At 41.6% G+C, this 22,560-nt stretch overlaps 1 protein-coding gene across 1 annotated transcript in view; it reads right to left on the bottom strand.

Annotated features, from left to right (window-relative positions):
• Positions 1-480: 480 nt before the first annotated feature.
• Positions 481-22,560, bottom strand: part of LOC143782432 (N-acetyllactosaminide beta-1,6-N-acetylglucosaminyl-transferase-like) — an 86,423-nt gene continuing 64,343 nt past the window's right edge. Inside the window, exons 2-3 of the mRNA XM_077269855.1 lie at positions 17,170-17,259; positions 481-4,512 (exon numbers count right to left, since the gene is read on the bottom strand). Coding sequence (XP_077125970.1) covers positions 4,322-4,512; positions 17,170-17,259 — 281 coding nt within the window. The 3' untranslated portion in view covers positions 481-4,321. The remainder of the gene's footprint in view (positions 4,513-17,169; positions 17,260-22,560) is intronic.

Here is a 22,560-nt window from a genome sequence, read left to right as displayed (position 1 = left end):
CGAGTTTTGAGCGGCGACTTTTGTGTTTCGACTTTTATGTGGCGAGGTTGGTGTATGTGTGGTGAAATGTGCGCTGAGGGTGGTATATGTGTTCGAGCACGTGGTAGTGTGTGGCGCATTTTGTGTGTGTGTTCATATCCCCGTGGTGGTGTGGTGATTATCCCATGTCGGGGCCCCACCTTAGCAACTGTACAGTATATACTCTTTGGCGCCATCGCTCTCATTCTTTAAGTCCCCCTTGTTCACATCTGGCAGCTGTTAATTTGCCTCCAACACTTTTCCTTTCATTTTTTCCCCATTATGTAGATAGGGGCAAAATTGTTTGGTGAATTGGAAAGCGCGGGGTTAAAATTTCACCTCACAACATAGCCTATGATGCTCTCGGGGTCCAGACGTGTGACTGTGCAAAATTTTGTGGCTGTAGCTGCGACGGTTCAGATGTCAATCCCGGACATACACACATACACACATTCAGCTTTATATATTAGATTGATTGAATACCTGAGCGGTGACACTCACTTCTGTGTCCTAACTTTGGATGATGCTTTTGTAGCTAACAACAACCATAATGCCTGGCTCAGTGCTGGACCTGGGTAGTATGAGTATAGCCAGTTTGTTAGTTTTTAAAAAAGCTGTGTGAGAGGGCTTCTCCAAAAACTGGAGTATCTATTTAAATGGAATCTATTACCCCATCTTAGTGCTGTATAACATAGGGGCAGAGACCCTGATTCCAGCAATGTATCACTTACTGGGCTGCTTGCTGTCATTTTGATAAAATGACTGCTTTCTGCAAATCTATCAGCTGTCTGAATGCTGAGCTCTGTATAACCCCGCCCCACCACAGATTGGCAGATTTCAGCCTATGTACAGTGTACACAGAAAGCTGCCAATCATTAGTGGGGGCAGGGGTTATACAAATCTCATGACTATGCTTGACTACCTGGCAGCAGGTTTACTAGTCCTCTACTGATAATCTCCTGTTGATAAAACAATGATTTTATCAAAACTACAGCAAGCAGTCCAGTAACTGACACATCACTGGAATCAGTGTCTCTCTCTCTACCTTATACTGTTCTTAAATCAGGTGGCAAAAAGATGGTGACAGACTCCCTTTAAATGATTGTGCAAGGAAACAGTGGAAAGGTCGCAGCGGCACAGGGCTGGTGTGAACACAACGTTATAGAAGTGGAATCTAAAACTGTCTAGTTACAGAAGCTCTTCAAGAAAAATCTGAAAGCAGCAATATCAGTGCATGTAGTTCTCTGTGTTGAAGCAGAACTGTGGGGATGACTTCACCCAGATGCCTATCTGTGAAGTTTTTCATAAATACTTCTATACATGTTTCCCACATATTTACAGATATAGTAACTCAAAGTGTTGCCTACACGCAGGCTGCTTTGCTTTTACGCCGGCTGATATTGCTTCAAATCCATTAGCTGTAACTGAGAGGCCACAATCTGACACTATTTTCCTGTAATGGGTGTATGAGGCACATAATGCAAAAATTCCCTGTCATGTTCTGACCAGGAAATACATGAGTGAAATCGAAAAACGAAATAATGCTCACAATGAGAGTCTGGGGAATTTTGTAAATTTTCTGAAACAAATTAGGTTTCTTGTGGGTTTTATTCTATTCGTTTTTTGGGTTGCTTTGACAGCTTGCAGTCCAAAGGATTGCTGTGTGCATTTTCCTATTAATCCCTGCCAGAGGCCAACCAGGCATCAGATCATGGTCAACAGGAGTATTGCAGTGTATTAAATCAACAATTAAAAAAAACGCATTGTCAAGACCCCTAAAGAAACATTTTTTTTTCTAAAAGTAAAAAAAAAGTTTTGCAATATAGAAAAGGAGGAGAAACTTTTTCTTACAAAATACTTTCTAACCCCCCCCCCACATAATTAGTATTGTTGCAACCATAACAAATGTAAGTATAAAATGAACACGAGGTTTACCTCGCAGCTAAGCAATAATGGATTTTCTAACGAAAAAAAAAGCAAAAAATAACATCATGAATGGAAAAATAAAAAGTTGTGGCTCTCATAATATGGTGTCACAAAAAGAAATGATCTTTTAAAATGTCTTTATACTACAAACGTGTAAACCATCATAAAATGATGTACATTTGTTATCACCACAATTATAGCAGCACTCTTAAATAACTAAAATGTCATTTACAATGTAGAAAATAAAAATATTAAAAAATGAATACTCTAAGATAATGCAAAAAGACAAACAAACCACGATCTCTTATAGCAACAAAAGCTGAAAAGCTATAAGCAAAAAATAAATACAATTGAAATACAGTGATGAAAAAATTATGTTCTCAGAACTAGAAATAGCTGTACCCTAAGGTGTTAAAGTACAGTGTTCAGTGTCTGCTTAGGAGGCGCCATAACAAGTATGTAACATTAGTTTCTTCACACTGGAGCATTTTGTCTTCTTGAAATATATCTATGTACTTTCCAATCTAATAGATAACAGTTTTCATATACTTCTAAAAATGACTGGTTTAGTTGCCACCCAAACATCCTCCTAAAAATCAGTAGTTTAGCCACATCATAAACATCCTCCTAAAATCACTGGTTTAGTCGCAGCCTAAACATCCTCCTAAAATCGCTGGTTTAGTCGGAGCCTAAACATCCTCCTAAAATCACTGGTTTAGCCGCATCCTAAACATCCTCGTAAAATCACTGGTTTAGTCGCAGCCTAAACATCCTCCTAAAATCACTGGTTTAGTCACAGCCTAAACATCTTCGTAAAATCACTGGTTTAGTCACAGCCGAAACATCCTCCTAAAATCACTGATTTAGTCGCAGCCTAACCATCCTCCTAAAATCACTGGTTTAGTCGCAGCCTACACATCCTCCTAAAATCGCTGGTTTAGTCGGAGCCTAAACATCCTCCTAAAATCACTGGTTTAGCCGCATCCTAAACATCCTCGTAAAATCACTGGTTTAGTCGCAGCCTAAACATCTTCGTAAAATCACTGGTTTAGTCACAGCCGAAACATCCTCCTAAAATCACTGATTTAGTCGCAGCCTAACCATCCTCCTAAAATCACTGGTTTAGTCGCAGCCTACACATCCTCCTAAAATCACTGGTTTAGTCGCAGCTTAAACATCCTCGTAAAATCACTGGTTTAGTCACAACCTAAACATCCTCCTAAAATCACTGGTTTAGTCACAGCCTAAACATCCTCCTAAAATCACTGGTTTAGTCGCAGCCTAAACATCTTCGTAAAATCACTGGTTTAGTCACAGCCGAAACATCCTCCTAAAATCACTGATTTAGTCGCAGCCTAACCATCCTCCTAAAATCACTGGTTTAGTCGCAGCCTACACATCCTCCTAAAATCACTGGTTTAGTCGCAGCCTAAACATCCTCGTAAAATCACTGGTTTAGTCGCAGCCTAAACATCCTTGTAAAATCACTGGTTTAGTCGCAGCCTAAACATCCTCCTAAAATCACTGGTTTAGTCGCAGCCTACACATCCTCGTAAAATCACTGGTTTAGTTGCAACCTAAACATCCTCCTAAAATCACTGGTTTAGTCGCAGCCTAAACATCCTCCTAAAATCACTGGTTTAGTCACAGCCTGAACATCCTCGTAAAATCACTGGTTTAGTCGCAGCCTAAACATCCTCCTAAAATCACTGGTTTAGTCGCAGCCTGAACATCCTCGTAAAATCACTGGTTTAGTCGCAGCCTAACCATCCTCCTAAAATCACTGTTTTAGTCGCAGCCTAAACATCCTCCTAAAATCACTGGTTTAGTCGCAGCCTAAACATCCTCCTAAAATCACTGGTTTAGTCGCAGCCTAAACATCCTCCTAAAATCACTGGTTTAGTCACAGCCTAAACATTCAGCAATATGTTTAAGAGCTTTACCAGAATTATTGTCAGAGTGGTTCTCTTTGTGGATTTTTTTAACACTTAATTTACCAGAGTGTAACCAAATGTGGTGGTACAGTAACTATATTGCATGGGGCTTATTTTTCTTTATAATATATGGCTTATCCAGTACTGTTCAACACAAAATCACAAGGATACAATTCCTTTCCACAGAATTGCATCTTTTAGCAGCAACATATACACATATCATTCTACTACCAGTCGAAAAAAAGGTTAAAATAAGCGTTTCGACTAATTAAAGTTTTACTCATGTCTGGAGAAGAGGAAGTCGCTTGATGATATCTGCTTCTTAGCCTCAAATTGCCTTTTAAGGACAGTTCTTAGGAGAAAGATGTTTACTTTTTGCTGCTTTTCCTTATTAGAGCACATCCATCAATTCTTCATGCAGTTTTGTGTGCACAGTGTTCTGCTTACAAGTACCAGTCAGGCAGCGTGGTGACCTCACTCTGATTTAGGGTCCGCTCTCTAATCTTCATTTCTAGGCATTCCACCGTTGGTGGGTAAGATTTCAGCTCAAATTTGTTAGCAAAAATGCTATTGGAGTTCATTAACCACTGCAGGTCCCCCGTCCCATAGATGCAGATATCTCGAATGTAATGACCTGGAAAAGACAATTAAGGATGTTGGTGAATATCAACTGTTATTTTGAGATCTGTCAATGGCCCATGCCCAACATTTATCAGCGGACTGTTTGACATCACTGCTTTCCAAGTGGCATCTCTTGCTGCTGCCGTTCTGGGAAACCTTCAGTGTTCCAGGGAACCTTGGCCGGGAATCAATGATCTAATGATTGTTTATATATAGCAAAAAGGATAATTATAGAAACTGTAGAAAATGTATCTGTTTATCACAGACTTGGACCTTGGACCTATTGAGCTTTTGGCTCAGTCTTCTGTAGGCAATTTCTTTTTTAGCCTAATCTAGGATTGCACAATACATGGAGCTAGTAGGGAGCGATGGACGGAGGTGGGGGCAGGGATGATGCATTACTGCTCCTGCCAAACAGTGGCCACTGGGGTGACCAACTTATCGCTCCTATGGCCAAAGATTGGCTTCAGCAGTCATGTCCCTTCACCAAGGGAGTAAGCCAAGAAATTGGTAAAGGATTCAGGCAGCTGCTTGAAACAGCAGCAGGAGATCGGTAGTCAGCAATTTCTTTCATAATCACTATTATATTCACACGTATCAGTATTTGGTCAGTATTTTACGTCAGTATGTGTAAGCCAAAACCAGGAGTGGAACAAATCAAAAGAAAAGTATAATAGAAACATATGCACCACTTCTGTATTTATCACCCACTCCTGGTATTGGCTTACAGATACTGATGGGAAACAGTGACCAAATACTGAACGTATGAACATGGCCTTAGACCATTATTGTCCATAGCAAACAAACGTGATTGTGGTCACTCTCATGTTGCTGAGACCGTGATAGACAAGTGACCATGACCAGAAGTCTTGCAGGTTGGGTAATAATAACACATGCAATTACTTCATCAAAAACCACCCTGCATAAAGAAATTGTAAAGGGTTCCTGGAATTGATGTGTGCCATTCTATTCAATACATGTTTTCATAATTAACCCCTTCACCCCCGGAGCTTTTTCCGTTTTTCCATTTTCGTTTTTCGCTCCCCTCCTTCCCAGAGCCATAACTTTTTTATTTTTCCGTCAATTTGGCCATGTGAGGGCTTATTTTTTGCGGGACGAGTTGTACTTTTGAACGACATCATTGGTTTTAGCATGTCGTGTACTAGAAAACGGGAAAAAAATTCCAAGTGCAGTGAAATTGCAAAAAAAGTGCAATCCCACACTTGTTTTTTGCTTGCCTATTTTGCTAGGTTCACTAAATGCTAAAACTGACCGGCCATTATGATTCTCCAGGTCACTACGAGTTTATAGACACCTAACATGACTAGGTTATTTTTCACCTAAGTGGTGAAAAAAAATTCCAAACTTTGCAAAAAACAAAACAAAACAAAATTGCGCCATTTTCCGATACTCGTAGCGTCTCCATTTTTCGTGATCTGGGGTCAGGTGAGGGCTTATTTTTTGCGTGCCGAGCTGGCGTTTTTAATGATAGCATTTTGGTGTAGATACGTTCTTTTGATCGCCCGTTATTGCATTTTAATGCAATGTCGTGGCGACCAAAAAAACGTAAATCTGGCGTTTCGAATTTTTTTCTCATTACGCCATTTAGCGATCAGGTTAATGCTTTTTTTTTATTGATAGATCGGGCGATTCTGAACGCGGCGATACCAAATATGTGTAGGTTGGGTTTTTTTTTTATTGATTTATTTTGATTGGGGCGAAAGGGGGGTGATTTAAACTTTTATATTTTTTTTATTTTTTTCACATTTTTAAAAACTTTTTTTTTTTACTTTTGCCATGCTTCAATAGCCTCCATGGGAGGCTAGAAGCAGGCACAGCCCGATCGGCTCTGCTATGCAGCAGTGATCATAAGATCGCTGCTACACAGCAGATTTGCAGGTGTGCTGTGAGCGCCGACCACAGGGGGGCGCTCACAGCCACCGGCAATCAGTAACCATAGAGGTCTCAAGGACCTCTATGGTTACCTTCCTGACACATCGCCGACCCCCGATCATGTGACGGGGGTCGGCGATGCGCTCATATCCGGCCGCACGGCCGGATGCGGTAGTTAAATGCCGCTGTCTGCGCTTGACAGCGGCATTTAACTAGTTAATAGCGGCGGGTGATCGCGATTTCACCCGCCGCTATTGCGCGCACATGTCAGCTGTAAAAAACAGCTGACATGTCGCGACTTTGATGTGCGCTCACCGCCGGAGCGCACATCAAAGCGGGGGTCCCGACATGTGACGTACTATACCGTCACATGTCGGGAAGGGGTTAAAAACATTTTTTGGATATTTTGCCAGCTATCTTCTATTTAAATGTGCCAGATTTCTAAAGAGAAAACCTCTCTATTGACTATTTGCAACAAAACTTTTGATAATTCTTTGATCGCACCCCAATTGATTAGCAATATCACTAGTGTTGCATCCCTCTGTAACAATTCTTGACTTTTCTCTTCTTTAATGACTTTTCTTTGACTTGTCTGCAAATTGAGATACTGATTTGGGTTTTATCCTGTCATATTGCACGACTCGTTAGAGGGTTGATTGTGGCTTGTAGGATCGCTACTTCCAACAGGTGGTGCTATAGTGTTAAGTCCTCTTTTTCTCAGAAGAGGCAATTTGCATATGACTTTTCTCAGTCAGTTAAAGGGAGCCTGTCACCAGTATTGAGCCTATGAACAGATGTTACCACCTTTTATCTGCTCCTGCGCTGCATTCCACAGATGTGTCTATCAGCGCCTGACTCCCCCTGTGTACACCCCAAAATACCATTTGATATGCTAACATGCTGTATGTAAATGAGGTTGGTCTGGTCCGATGGGTATCCTGACTGCGGCATCTGTCCCTCCTCTTTGCTCTTAATCGACGTCCTCCGGCTTTGATTGATGTGATGCCTCATCCACATAGCGAACCGAGAGCTCGCACCTGCGCAGTAGCCTCACAGGACCGCACAGGCACACTCTGCTCTGCCCTACTGTGAGCACATCATAAAATAGCACTGTGCAAGCGCACAGCAATGTCATCAGAATGAGGCTTCTGCGTAGGCGAGTGATATCAGTTCGCCATTCACATGAATCAAAGCTAGGCGCTTGCACAGTGCTCTCTTATGCTCTGTTCACTGTAGGGCAGAGAAGAGTGCGCCTGCGCGGTCCTGTGAGGCTACTGCGCAGGTGCGAGCTCTCGGTTTGCTATGTGGATGACCCATCACATCAATCAAAGCAGTAAGATGCGATTAGAAGAATAGAGGAGGGACAGATGGTGCAGCAAGGACGCCCATCGGACTGGCCTACGCTGATTTACATACAGCTGGGCAGCATATCAAATGGTATTTTTGGAGTTATATAGGGGGAGTCTGGAGCTGATAGACTCGTTTGTGGAATGCAGCACAGAAGCAGTTAAAGGTGGTGGCATTTGTTCATAGGCTCAAAGACTGGTGACAGGTTCCCTTTAAATCTGTTTTTTGGCCCATTTCGCCTAAAGAAAACAAGCTGCCCACTAATTCTGGACACCTTGATGGAGAATGTTGAAATTGTTAGGTCACACGCACCCTCATTACACAAATACTCATCACCTGATCTGCTTCATCCAGTAATCATTCACGTTTATACAGTTTGGAGATGGAAAATCTAGATAAAGATGATGGTCTGATCAGAATACCCACACCTAATAATTCTGCACACAGTGTAACGTGACGATTTTAGAAGGAACTACCTGTCATATAGTTCTGATATGACTCTTTCCAAGCTCAGTGCATTTGGGTGTCAATAATATTTGAGTCTCAGTGTTGTGATATTATTTTTTGAATTTAGGAAATACAGTAGTTAAATTATTATTATTTTTTAATTATTATTTCTGGACAATTTTTTATTTATAGAAATGTGATGCTTGTCTGTTTATGGCCCCGTTTCTCCTCTCTGCATTATTAATTTCTGCAGCCGGAGATAACTAATATGAATGTTGTACCTTGGACATTGTTTTGTTTCATTATGTTAAGATAAGCACGGGTTGCGTGAAATTGTACACAGGTCTTATCCCCCTGACGCAGGCTCACAATAAACACATCCATAAGGGCTCACGAAGATACATTTGGTTATTCCCTTGATGTCCACACTGCTATGGAAATATAACACAGACATCACAATTGGTGAAATGTAGATTCCTGTTACTTGTAGGGGAAAAGAAAATGTTCCCAATAACTAAGGAGGAAGGCAGATATTCACAAAGAGAAACTGTTTTGACTGCCTCACTGTACAGAGCACAATGGAGATACTCATACTGTACACGTGTAATAATGTATATTATTATTATTATTATTAAGTGCAGGGTCAAGTATAATGCACGGACAGGGTGAACAAGCTCATCTATGATTTAATAATAATAATAATAATAATAATAATAATAATAATAGTTTTAGATCAATATTTTGAAGAATAATATGCAGGAAGGGCCACTAAAACACAACCTTTTCTCATGTGTAACATGTACGGGATAATAATTTTTGAGCCTCAATCCATAAAACTGTTTTGGCCTCATTCAGATGGCCACATTGCCCGCGTTTCCCCCTTGAAGATCAAGTGTGTTATCGTCATGTGTAATATGAAATGTGCTAAACATTAATGGTGTTAGTGATGTGTATTGTTCAACAGTTGGGAAAGTAAGAGTTAATGTTTGGGACTAGCCCAGAGTGGGAAGTGCTAGGCTGGAGGGAAATGGACAGTTATCTGTCAGGAAGTTAGAAAGGTCTCAGTGGGCATAAAAAGATGACCTAAGGTCTGATATGAGCAGTGTTGCAGAACGTGGGTGTGCTTATCGAGAGAGGAGACAGAGGATAGCAAGATCCTAGTGAAGAGCAGGAGAGAGAAGTGACCGAAAGAACAAGGGATTGATGAGAGACAGGATGCCTAGCAGTCTGGCCTGAGTTTAATACTCTGGAAGGTAGAAGGCCTTGACGGGACAGAGTACGTAAAAAGAAGAGCGTGTCCCAAGTGGGAGTTCCAGTGCATAAGGGACAGAGAAGATAAGTACCGGCCATACTGGCAACATAGTTCCCTTGAGGGGAAAGAAGTTGCAGAACCGCGGATTGAGAATAGGACTCTTGCTATCTGGACTAAAGTACTGGGCTGGGTTGTGGTGACGCTGGAAGGAACAATGAAGATACAGGATGAGCGAAAGAATTGAAACTGCATGTGGAAAAATACTCCGTATTGTGAAGGAAACGTTCAGCAAGTTGTGTGCCCGCTATCTACTGTAGTTTAAAAAGCTGATTGATCTGAATAAGAGGCGGATGTGTAGTATACAGCCGCGGCCACTATCAGAAGACGGCCAGCTCCGCAAGTGAGAACAGCTGATCGGCGGGAGTGGCGGGTGGCAGACCCCGACTGATAAGGTATTGATGACCTATCTTAAGGATAGGTAAGCAATGCTAAAGTAGTGGACAACCTTTTTAAGTGTATATCAATTCATTTAATTGAAAATAGATTATCTGGCCTATACGCTTACTGGAGGCAGACACCAAGACGTAGAAGAACAAGTGTGTTATCGTCATGTGTAATATGAAATGTGCTAAACATTAATGGTGTTAGTGATGTGTATTGTTCAACAGTTGGGAAAGTAAGAGTTAATGTTTGGGACTAGCCCAGAGTGGGAAGTGCTAGGCTGGAGGGAAATGGACAGTTATCTGTCAGGAAGTTAGAAAGGTCTCAGTGGGCATAAAAAGATGACCTAAGGTCTGATATGAGCAGTGTTGCAGAACGTGGGTGTGCTTATTGAGAGAGGAGACAGAGGATAGCAAGATCCTAGTGAAGAGCAGGAGAGAGAAGTGACCGAAAGAACAAGGGATTGATGGGAGACAGGATGCCTAGCAGTCTGGCCTGAGTTTAAAACTCTGGAAGGTAGAGGGCCTTGACGGGACAGAGTACGTAAAAAGAAGAGTGTGTCTCAAGTGGGAGTTCCAGTGCATCAGGGACAGAAGATAAGTACCGGCCATACTGGCAACATAGTTCCCTTGAGGGGAAAGAAGTTGCAGAACCGCGGATTGAGAATAGGACTCTTTCTAACTGGACTAAAGTACTGGGCTGGGTTGTGGTGACGCTGGAAGGAACAATGAAGATACAGGATGAGCGAAAGAATTGAAACTGCATGTGGAAAAATACTCCGTATTGTAAAGGAAACGTTCAGCAAGTTGTGTGCCCGCTATCTACTGTAGTTTAAAAAGCTGATTGATCTGAATAAGAGGCGGATGTGTAGTATACAGCCGCGGCCACTATCAGAAGACGGCCAGCTCCGCAAGTGAGAACAGCTGATCGGCGGGAGTGGCGGGTGGCAGACCCCGACTGATAAGGTATTGATGACCTATCTTAAGGATAGGTAAGCAATGCTAAAGTAGTGGACAACCTTTTTAAGTGTATATCAATTCATTTAATTGAAAATAGATTATCTGGCCTATACGCTTACTGGAGGCAGACACCAAGACGTAGGAGACTGCGTCTGGCTGTCACACTCCAGTAAGCATATTTGCCTGAAAATGATGCATGTCAGAGAGCATGTTTGCTCTACACCATTATAGGCTATGGCCCCGTCAGTGCAAATGTATGAATCCCATTTTGCCAGGGGGGTTCGGACAAAAGCCACAATGGGAACCATAAAAGTGGAGAAAAGCGCAATGTGAAAGCACCATTACCTCCCCACCCCACCACTTTATTCATTTGTTTCTTCTTTCCTTTTCCTCCTCCTCCCTCCATCTAATATCCTGATGTTATATGAGTAACCTTTAAGGGAACCTGCAATTAGATACACACTTCCTGAACCATAGGTAGCAGGAAGTACAGCCATGTACGTTTTACTCTGAAATACTCTAGCATCTCAGAGAAAACATAGTTTGAGAAGCTGGCCAGGGAGTATGACTAGTTCGATGTGGTCCCCGGCCGACTTCTCCATGACACTCTCAAGTAAATTGACAGATGTCTCTCATATGTGTACATTGCGAAAGTCCTGTAAAACAACTGGAGTGGGGTGGGGAGAAGCCGGCCAAGGACCAAATCGGACAGGTGATGTCATGCCATTTAGTCTCTGGCTAGCTTTTCAAAGCATGTTTTCTCTGAAATGCTGCAATGTTTTAGAGTAAAATATACCTGGAAGCAATCACGCAGCAAGTATTTGACTCTTGACCCCCATGGTTCAGGTAGCATGAGGCTATGTGCTACAATCCGGAAGTAGCAGCGTTTTGGATACAGCGTATTTTCACTCCGTCCAAAACGCTGCATTCTATTAACACAGGTAAATTTGCATGTGTTCACTGAACCTTGTGGATTTACCGCATCCAATACATTCTATGGTGAAATTTCTGTTGTGGAGTCTAGCGTGTCTGCAAGACAAATTGACATTCCGCCGCATGTCAGTTTTCGCAGGTGATCCGTAGGATACATGCACAGTGGACTTTCTCTGGCCGCTGTATTTTTGACACTGCATAAATATGCAGCATCAAAGCGGCAGCAAATCCTGAATGTGGGAACGTACCCTGAATCTAATGACAAGTTCTTTTTAAAAAACAAAACCAATTCTATCTAAGAAAATGTAAAAAATGGAGTATACCTTCCTATCATGTGTGAACTAAACAAGATACTTCAAACATAAGTTAAATATAACCTTTCATGTATTTTTACCTTACTAAGTTACTCTCATTTCCTTATAGGTCATATAATGTGCATCCTTTTTTCTGTAAAGTTAAACACCCAAGTAAAAAAGTTAAAAAAAAGAGTAAAAAAAAACTCTTAGGGGAGCGATTCATCTTTTCACTAGATTTCTCTTGAAAAAAGTTTAGAAAAGTTGCATTTTTTTGCAACAGCTAGTTTGCGCGAAGCAATGTGACTTCCGGTGTGTTCATGCTGGGGCACCATGGGAGCGTGATGACCACAGAAAGTGAAATTTATGATATGATGAGTTAGCTATGTCACAAGTCTTCCACTAGCATGGGCTGGAATAGGTTTTGTGGCGAGGTGCACATAGCAATGCATGTCACTGTGCGTATCACCTAAATCCTTAAGAGGTGTGAGCCTCTTACTGAATCAGGAGGTTCTGCTCCAAAACACCGCATCATCAAGACCGGCGAAAGATTAATAATGAATCGCCCCCGTAATCTTTAGTCACCTTCTCTCACGGATTTACCGCAACAGAGAGGAGCCAGAAGACCGCAGCATCTGATTTCTCCTACACCTGCACTCATTAGAAACACTTCACCTTCATATTAAACAATGTAAGTTTCTTTTAGCAGTGCAGGGGTTAATCTGCTAAGTTGAGAGCTCCTGGAAGCTTTCCTTTGTTTAGGCTCTCAGCTGTGCACGAAAAGTCACTCCTATCACCTATAAAAATTGGGTCCTGGCTAGCACTCATTGTCAGAGAGGGCTTATGCTGCATGGCTGTAGGTTGTTGGTGGTTGGCGTGAGAAGGCGTTTGGTGAATTTATCTATGACTGTTGCTAGGTTTTTAGTGTGCGATAATTCCCTTTCTTCTCCTACTTTGGGTTCCTCCACTTCCCATTGTTTACCTCTGTTGTTTATGTGAGTACTAGATGGTGGCCCGATTCTAACGCATCGGGTATTCTAGAATATGTATGTATATAGCAGCCACATAGTATATAGCACAGGCCACGTAGTATATAGGAGCCATGTAGTATATAGCAGACAAATAGTACGTGGCCTGTGCTATATAGTATGTGGCTGCTATATACATACATATTGTAGAATACCCGATGCGTTAATACAGGCCACGCAATATATAACAGTGGCCACGCAGTATATAACACAGCCCAAACAGTATATAACACAGCTCACGTACTACACAGGCCACGCAGTATATAGCAGCCACGTAGTGTATAACACAGGCGACGTAGTATATAACACAGGCCACGCAATATATAGCACAGCCCATGCAGTACAAAACACAGGCCACATAGTATGTAACACTGGCCACGTAGTATATAGCAGCTATGTAGTATATAACACAGCCCACGCAGTATCTAACACTGCCCACGTAGTATATAGTACTGCCCACGTAGTATATAGCAGCCATATAGTACTGTATATAGTACTGTCCACGTAGTATATAGCAGACATGTAGTATATATTACTGCCCACGTAGTATATAGCAGCCATGTAGTATATAGTACTGCCCACGTAGTATATAGCAGCCATGTAGTATATAGTACTGCCCACGTAGTATATAGCAGCCATGTAGTATATAACACAGCCCACGTAGTATATAACAGCCATGTAGTATATAACCCAGCCCACACAGTATACAGCAGTGTGGGCACCATATCCCTGTTAAAAAGAAGAATTGAAATAAAAAAGTTACATACTCACCTCCTGGGATCCAACGGCGCGCTGGCGATGTGCGCGCGGCTGCCGCCATCTTCCGTTCCCAGGATGCATTGCGAAATTACCCAGAAGACTTAGCGGTCTCGCAACACCGCTAAGTCTTCTGAGTAATTTCGCAATGCATATCTGGGACCGGAAGCTGGCGGAAGGCGCGAGCGCATCCTCGGGCTACGGAGGGTGAGTATAGTAGGTTTTTTTATTATTATTTTTAACATTAGATTTTTTTTACTATTGATGCTGCTTAGGCAGCATCAATAGTAAAACGTTGGGGACACAGGGTTAATAGCAGTGGTAACAGAGTGCGTAACCCGCGGCATAACGCGGTCCGTCACCACTGGCATTAACCCTGTGTGAGCGGTGACTGGAGGGGATTATGGAGCGAGCAGGCGCCGGGCACTGCAGGGGAGTAGGGAGGGACTAATCGGACTGTGCCCGTCGCTGATTGGTCACGGCAGCCATGACAGGCAGCTGGCGAGACCAATCAGCGACGTGGGATTTCCGTGACGGAAGTTGCCGACAGAAAGACAGACAGACAGAAAGACAGACAGATGGAAGTACCCCTTAGACAATTATATATATAGATATTTGTACAGTATGATTGATATTTTCCTTTATCCCTGTTAGACTTGTTAGTCATGGAAGGAGCCCCTGGACCGGGACACCCGACAACAGAGTCGTGACACCTTCTTTGTAAATGGCTGGCTTACAGTCTTGGTGGAGCTGGATATCAGTTCAGTCACACTTCTTCACCTAATAGTGATGCCCACTGCAGAATGGTTGGTGTCCTGGACTTCTCTTCTCTCTTTTCTCTCCTGTCCTGGACTTCATGTCACTCTCTGAGGAGATCCTGCTCCTGGGTATTGACAGCCAGCTCCCTGGGCATGCACATTGAGGCTGGGTGTACACCTTCAGCTTAATTGTGATCTGTGCTTACTCCTGAAGCCGTACACCTAGCTTTAATATGCATTCCCAGGGAGCTGACTGTGTGCACACAGGAGCAAGATTTCCTTGGTGAGTGGTGTGACGTTAGGGAAGTCCAGGCCATCAATCAAACTGTGGTGGGTATTAGTGATGAGTGAATAGCATTGTTGCTCGGGTCTCCCCAAGCACGCTCGGGTGATCTCCGAGTATTTGTTAGTGCTTGGAGATTTAGTTTTTGTCACCTCAGCGGCATGATTTACAGCGGTGACAAACACTCCTGTCTGTCAGGGGACACTCAGCGCACCAGTGTGAGCACAGCTGGTTAGTACTCACACTACACAGCTCTGCTCTGATGATGGCGGGGCGGGACATATGGCTCACCGCCCAGGACAGTGGGACAGAGACCCAAATGTAGGACTGTCCCTCTGCATCCAGGTCAGTTGGGACCTATGAATGTGACTGCATACAACCCTGGAATTAAACCTATTGTATAATTTTGGAATGAATATTGTGACCTATGCCCTCTCATCTAACATCATTGCTTGACCTCACAAATGCTCTTCTGGAGGAATGGGTAAAAATTCTCACTCCCAAGTCTTCTCAGAACACAGCAGCTGTGAGAGCTGCAATGGGGAACCCACTTCTTTTTAATGCCCCAGGATTTAGTATGTAGGTGTAATGTGTACATGTCCCAATCTTTTTGTCCTTAAAGTGTCCTAAAGCTATTCCTATCAGCCCCCATATATTGTACATCCATTAAGAAATTTACACGTGTTTTCAATAGGCAGCCTGGGGAACTCCTCTGAAAAGGGAACACTTATTTGGGTAAGTCCAAAATACTAGATGAACAATAACAAAAGATGCAGGGGTTATATCAATATTGTGATCCTGGAGATCCACGTTAAGCATTGCACTATATGATAATACAGCTTTATACCATACTGTTAGCATTGCACTTCTCTGCCTGGAAGATGAGCTGATATTATCTTGTATGATCTCTTAAAAACACTATAAAAACAAAGATCTATTGTGAGACAATTCTTAATAGCGTGTAAACGTTTTACTCTTTAAAGGGAACCTGTCATAACTCAGTTGTTGGGTGTCCGGGGACCAGGGGCTCCTTCCCTGTCCTTAACAGTAGAGGTGCCCTAGCTCACCCCGTTCCCCGGGTTACTTCCGATGATGATGATGCCGGGGCCACGTAACTTGCCTTAGCTCCTGAATATGCCCTCAGTTTGTGCCCTTCCTCCACAAAGGGAAGAGGGGAGTAGTAGTGTACCGAGTGTACCGCAATAAAACAACCAGATCAAGAAGGTAATACAAACCGGGGTAATGAAAAATACCAAACATACAAATATACTCACATAAACAACAGAGATAAACACCATAGCTTTGAGGATGGGTTAAACCAAAGTAGTAGAAGAAAGGGAATTATCACACACTCAAAACCTAGCAACCGTCACCAATAAATCTATGAAACACCTTTCTCCAGTAACCACCAACAACATCCTCCAACCATGCAGCATAAGTTATCTCTGACAATGAGTGCTAGCCAGGGCCCAGATTACATGGGAGATGGTAGTGGCTAACAGTGCACGGCTGAGAGCCTTAACTCCAAGAGCTCTCAACAGAGCAAATTAATCCCTGCACTACCAAAAGAAATTTAAACCATTTAATAAGGAGGTGAACTGCTTCTAATCCATGCAGTAGGAGAAATCAGACGCTGCGGTCTTCTGGCTCCTCTCTGTCACGGTAAACCCGCAACAGAACCTGTCTGCACAATTTACACCAGGATCTCTTATTTTGTAAAGATCTGATGTGCCAGTCTTGAGAAATTTAGACCCTCTACATTAGGGTTGTCAAACTGCATTCCTCGAGGGCCGCAAACAGGTCATGTTTTCAGGATTTCCTTGTATTGCACAGGTGATAATTCAACCACCTGCACAGATAATGATTCCTGCTCCTTGTGCAATGCTAAGGAAATCTTGAAAACCCGCATGGTTTGAGGCCCTCGAGGAATGCAGTTTGACACCCCTGCTCTACATCAATCAGGCTGGCACTGGACCTATAAGAAGCTGCCCAAATGCTTTGATATGCCCCAGTGCACTTTCAGTCTGATTTGCTCATAGCTTCTACTAAAAATGTAGCATGACTGACACATCGAATCTCTAAGAAAAAATTATCTTTTTTTACTACCATATGTAAAAATGTGCTGATAGATTCCCTTTAAGTAAAGGCATTTTTAATATTTTCAGCACTTTACCAAAAAATGAAAATATATTCCTGTCTACTTTAATCCATTAGATATTGTCCTAATAATAATAATAATAATAATAATAATAATAATAGTAATAATGTTAATTATATTACCATGGCAGCCTCCATGGCTTGTCATGTCTCTCCATTTAATTGCTCTGAGATCACCTTCCCATTGCCCGTCTGGCATTGATCCCGGTACATCTATGGTTCAAAACATTGAATTAGATTATCATTTTAAAGAAGATTTTCTAAATAATTGACAGGTATGATTTATATATTATAGTAGGTAAAATGTTACAATGTATTATTAATACACATAAATGTTTCTGCTTCAGTGTAACTTTAGTTTCTAGTCCTTCCTTATGGTTTAGGTACAGTTGAAACCAGAAGTTTAAATACACTATATAAAAAGACACATGCATGTTTTTCTCAATATCTGACATTAAATCAGAATAAACCTTTCCCATTTTTTAGGTCAATTAGGATTACCATAATTATTAATATTTACCAAATGCCAGAATAATGAGAGAGATAATGTTTTAAGGCATTTTTATTACTTACTGCAAAGACATAAATGGCTCTGGAAACGCTTTATCTGCCTCTGTCTGCAGATATTTATAAATCATTACATTCTTATTTTCTTCACATTTTACTTTTTTTGAAATTGGGGTTGTAGGCTTTTACACAGTAATTTTGCCAGGATCACATTTTTCTACATACATTACTACAGGTCCTTCTCAAAAAATTAGCATATAGTGTTAAATTTCATTATTTACCATAATGTAATGATTACAATTAAACTTTCATATACTATAGATTCATTATCCACCAACTGAAATTTGTCAGGTCTTTTATTGTTTTAATACTGATGATTTTGGCATACAACTCCTGATAACCCAAAAAACCTGTCTCAATAAATTAGCATATTTCACCCGACCAATCAAATAAAAGTGTTTTTTAATACCAAACAAAAAAACCATCAAATAATAATGTTCAGTTATGCACTCAATACTCGGTCGGGAATCCTTTGGCAGAAATGACTGCTTCAATGCGGCGTGGCATGGAGGCAATCAGCCTGTGACACTGCTGAGATGTTATGGAGGCCCAGGATGCTTCAATAGCGGCCTTAAGCTCATCCAGAGTGTTGGGTCTTGCGTCTCTCAACTTTCTCTTCACAATATCCCACAGATTCTCTATGGGGTTCAGGTCAGGAGAGTTGGCAGGCCAATTGAGCACAGTAATACCATGGTCAGTAAACCACTTACCAGTGGTTTTGGCACTGTGAGCAGGTGCCAGGTCGTGCTGAAAAATGAAATCTTCATCTCCATAAAGCATTTCAGCCGATGGAAGCATGAAGTGCTCCAAAATCTCCTGATGGCTAGCTGCATTGACCCTGCCCTTGATGAAACACAGTGGACCAACACCAGCAGCTGACATGGCACCCCACACCATCACTGACTGTGGGTACTTGACACTGGACTTCAGGCATTTTGGCATTTCCTTCTCCCCAGTCTTCCTCCAGGCTCTGGCACCTTGATTTCCGAATGACATGCAAAATTTGCTTTCATCAGAAAAAAGTACTTGGGACCACTTAGCAACAGTCCAGTGCTGCTTCTCTGTAGCCCAGGTCAGGCGCTTCTGCCGCTGTTTATGGTTCAAAAGTGGCTTTACCTGGGGAATGCGGCACCTGTAGCCCATTTCCTGCACACGCCTGTGCACGGTGGCTCTGGATGTTTCCACACCAGACTCAGTCCACTGCTTCCTCAGGTTCCGGTCACCTCTTCTCGTTGTACAGCGTTTTCTGCCACATTGTTTCCTTCCAACAGACTTACCATTGAGGTGCCTTGATACAGCACTCTGGGAACAGCCTATTTGTTGAGAAATTTCTTTCTGGGTCTTACCCTCTTGCTTGAGGGTGTCAATGATGGCCTTCTTGACATCTGTCAGGTCGCTAGTCTTACCCATGATGGGGGTTTTGAGTAATGAACCAGGCAGGGAGTTTTTAAAAGCCTCAGGTATCTTTTGCATGTGTTTAGAGTTAATTAGTTGATTCAGAAGATTAGGGTAATAGGTCATTTAGAGAACCTTTTCTTGATATGCTAATTTATTGAGACAGGTTTTTTGGGTTATCAGGAGTTGTATGCCAAAATCATCAGTATTAAAACAATAAAAGACCTGACAAATTTCAGTTGGTGGATAATGAATCTATAGTATATGAAAGTTTAATTGTAATCATTACATTATGGTAAATAATGAAATTTAACACTATATGCTAATTTTTTGAGAAGGACCTGTATGTATTACTGTTACTACATACTGTACTTGACTGTTTTATGTTATCTTGTTTGACTTCTAATCTTAAGAGTTTCAATAAAATGGAAGATTTCATAGATTTCCATTGGATTTTCAATATTGTTTGTCATTTAAACATTATAAAAGGAATTATAAAACTAATAATAACACTTTTTATAAATGGTATTAGGTGGTGATTTCAAGTGTTATACAAATGTAATTTTCTCCGAGTTTGTTGCATTGAGGATATAAAACAGTAAGACAGTAAAGTGCTTAATCAAGAAGTGAGAATAAAAGTAATGGTCATGAGAACAGTATGATGTGTATTTCCCCAAAAGTCACCAGATATCGCAATAGAAGCTGCATACAATATTAAATAGATCTCTTAGCTCTAATAAGGACACTATATTTAATAAATTCCTTCTCAGAATGGGTGCATAATCCTTTAAGATTTGCTTGGCTGTGCTTCTTCTGCTGCTGAGATCTCACAGCCCTCAGTACAAGCTGCAACTGTAGGTCAAGCTAAACAGGTGGAGATTGTCGACACTTGAGCTCTTCAGATGCTCCATTTTATTGGTAGACTCATAAAATTATCATTCTGAAATAAAGATCATAGAACATTTCTGATGTGGATTTTGACACATCAGTTCTAAGTGATCTATTTTAAAGCAAAAACATTTAATATTGTTAAATCTGGTGACCAGTCAACTTTAAACAGTAAGATCAATTATATTAGGTTACTTTGAGGTCCTACGAGTTGCTCAGAGCTATCTATGTATGGTAATCGTATATATACAGAAAGTAGGCTACTTGAGATCCACTACACCTTCCATGGATGCAACTGATATTTGCTTTGCAGAGAACTGAAAGATGTGTGTATGTGTAAAGATGTGTCATTATGAATAGCTTTCTCTCTTTATTTCACACTGTTATATCAGATGTTATTGTTTCTTTTTATGCAATTTAGTGTGTCAACCTCTTCGCCTCTCACTTATTGAGTTACATCAATGTCAGCATTGAACAAACAGTTACTATTACCTTCAATTTAGTCTTTTTTTTATATTTCTATATTTTATTTTTTTGTGTGATTTTTCTATAAAGTTGCCTATTAAAGAGGTTGGCCGCTAGTTTACATGTCACTTTCATGTGTACTAATTTCCATAGTTAAGCATTTCACTAAATACCTTATAGAATGTAAGTCCGCAAGGACAGGGTCCTCTCCCCTCTGTACCAGTCATTGTAAATTTGTGTACTGTAAACGATATCTATAACTCTGTATGTAACCCTTTCTCAAGTACAGCATCATGGAATTAATGGTGCTATATAAATAAATAATAATAATAATAAATACCTTGCTTTGCCAAATCCTGCTGTAACCTGACCTGCTGTTCTGGTCACATGATCTCTGGATCAGGATCTCCTGCTTTCTGCAATATCAAGTCAGATTCTACCTCAGTTCTCAGGCTCTGGAAACTGGTGGGCTGGGCTTGCAGTGCGGGTGGGCAGGGCCGTATCCAGGAGAGCTCACTCAGTTTCTGTGAATGCTGCCAGCTCTTCCTTTCTTTTGTATATACACACACTGCTGTATACCCTGAGTAATGTATATACACCCTGATGTATGTTCTTTATAATATAATTATATTCAGATGTCTCCTAATACTTTCATTGATTCATCCATCCCATCATCGATGACAGTGAGAGGTAGTAGGGGATTATCTTTATTGCCAGGGTTGGTGTTCTGGTGGTTCTCTGTGACAGCGTGGGAAACACTAGCTCTGACCAGCGGTAACCTTGGTGAAGTCACCACCAATCACAGCCACTGAAGTCACACACCCATCACAGAGGACTGCATGTGAACCAGCAATGGTCAGGCGCCACGCTGATGAATACTACTGTCATCAGCGTCACCTGCTCTGGCTCATAGTAGCGAGAGCATGCGATGCTGATGAGAGTATTCATCAGCTGGCGTCTGTGGATAGCAACAGTTTTACTGCTGCCCATAGGCGCAGGAGACAAAGAAGATGCTTGTGGAATCGGGATTACTTTGTGTGATCATTTGATTAATAAATAGGTGTACGAGGTGTGGGGGAGTCTTTATTCAAATACTTTTTTTCTGTGTGTGTTTATTTATTTTTATTATTGGGTTAGTGATGGGGGTGTCAGACTACTGTAACACCTCTCCATTACTAACCCCAAAAGCAATTACCCCAATTTCCACCGCATCAGGGCAATCAGGAAAATATGAGGCTAAGTGCCAGAATTGGCGCATCAAATATGATGCGCCAATTTTGGGTTGGCTGCAGGCTGATATTTGTAGGTTGGGAATGGCCTAATAACCTTGGCTATTCCCAGCCTATTATTTTAAGCCTGCAGGTGTCTGGTTTACCTTAGCTGGTTATTAGAAATAAGGGGGCCCCGCAGTGTTTTTTTCATTCATCAATTTATTTATTACTAATAAAAAAATGAAAAATACTGATAAATAAAGGAAAAAATGATCTGCCCCCTCCTTATTTTTTTCAATAATCAGCGACAGTTTTGAGATGGTCTTATTATTCTGGGAAGGGGCCAATATCTATGGATCCCAGCCTATTATTAACAGCTCACAACTGCCTGCATAGCCTTACTGGTTATTAATAAGGTGCCCCCCCAAAAATGACGTGGGTCTCCACTATATTTAATAAAGAGCAAAGCCTAAGCAGACAGCTGCGAACTGATATTAATAGGCTGGAAAGATGCCATGGATTTTGGCGCCCTCCATTATAGCTAATAACACCAGCCTTCTACCACCTCAGAAATGGTGCAACCATTAGATGCGCCAATTCTGGAATTTAGCCCCCGATCTCCAGCTTGTCCTTGTGTGTTGGTGAGGGTGTTAATGGTTTTGGGGTTGATGTCAGCTGTACTTGGAATGCCTGTAATGGGGCCAGAAGTGCAGACACTGGAAAAGCTTGTTGATTGGCTGTGCTGCAGCCTTTCAACAAGGTCTGTTCGAGTTGCCAAACCAAAACAGAAACACAGACTTCTGTGAGAAGATCATGTTCGGGTCCATGCATGGACGCAAGGTGTCTGGTACGGACCCAGAACTTTACTGTTCGGGTTCATCCATCCCTAGTAATAACATTTAGGTCAAAAGTATGAACCTTTTTGTTACTGCGCTTTATAGGTTTGTTGTAGTTTTTAGGTGTTCTACACCCGCTAAGTTATTTTTAT

This window comes from Ranitomeya variabilis, chromosome 6 (genome assembly GCF_051348905.1).
Source record: "Ranitomeya variabilis isolate aRanVar5 chromosome 6, aRanVar5.hap1, whole genome shotgun sequence".
Lineage (NCBI taxonomy): Eukaryota > Metazoa > Chordata > Amphibia > Anura > Dendrobatidae > Ranitomeya > Ranitomeya variabilis.
The sequence above is the reverse complement of the archived record's forward strand: the minus strand, read 5'-3'. Positions and strand labels throughout refer to the sequence as shown.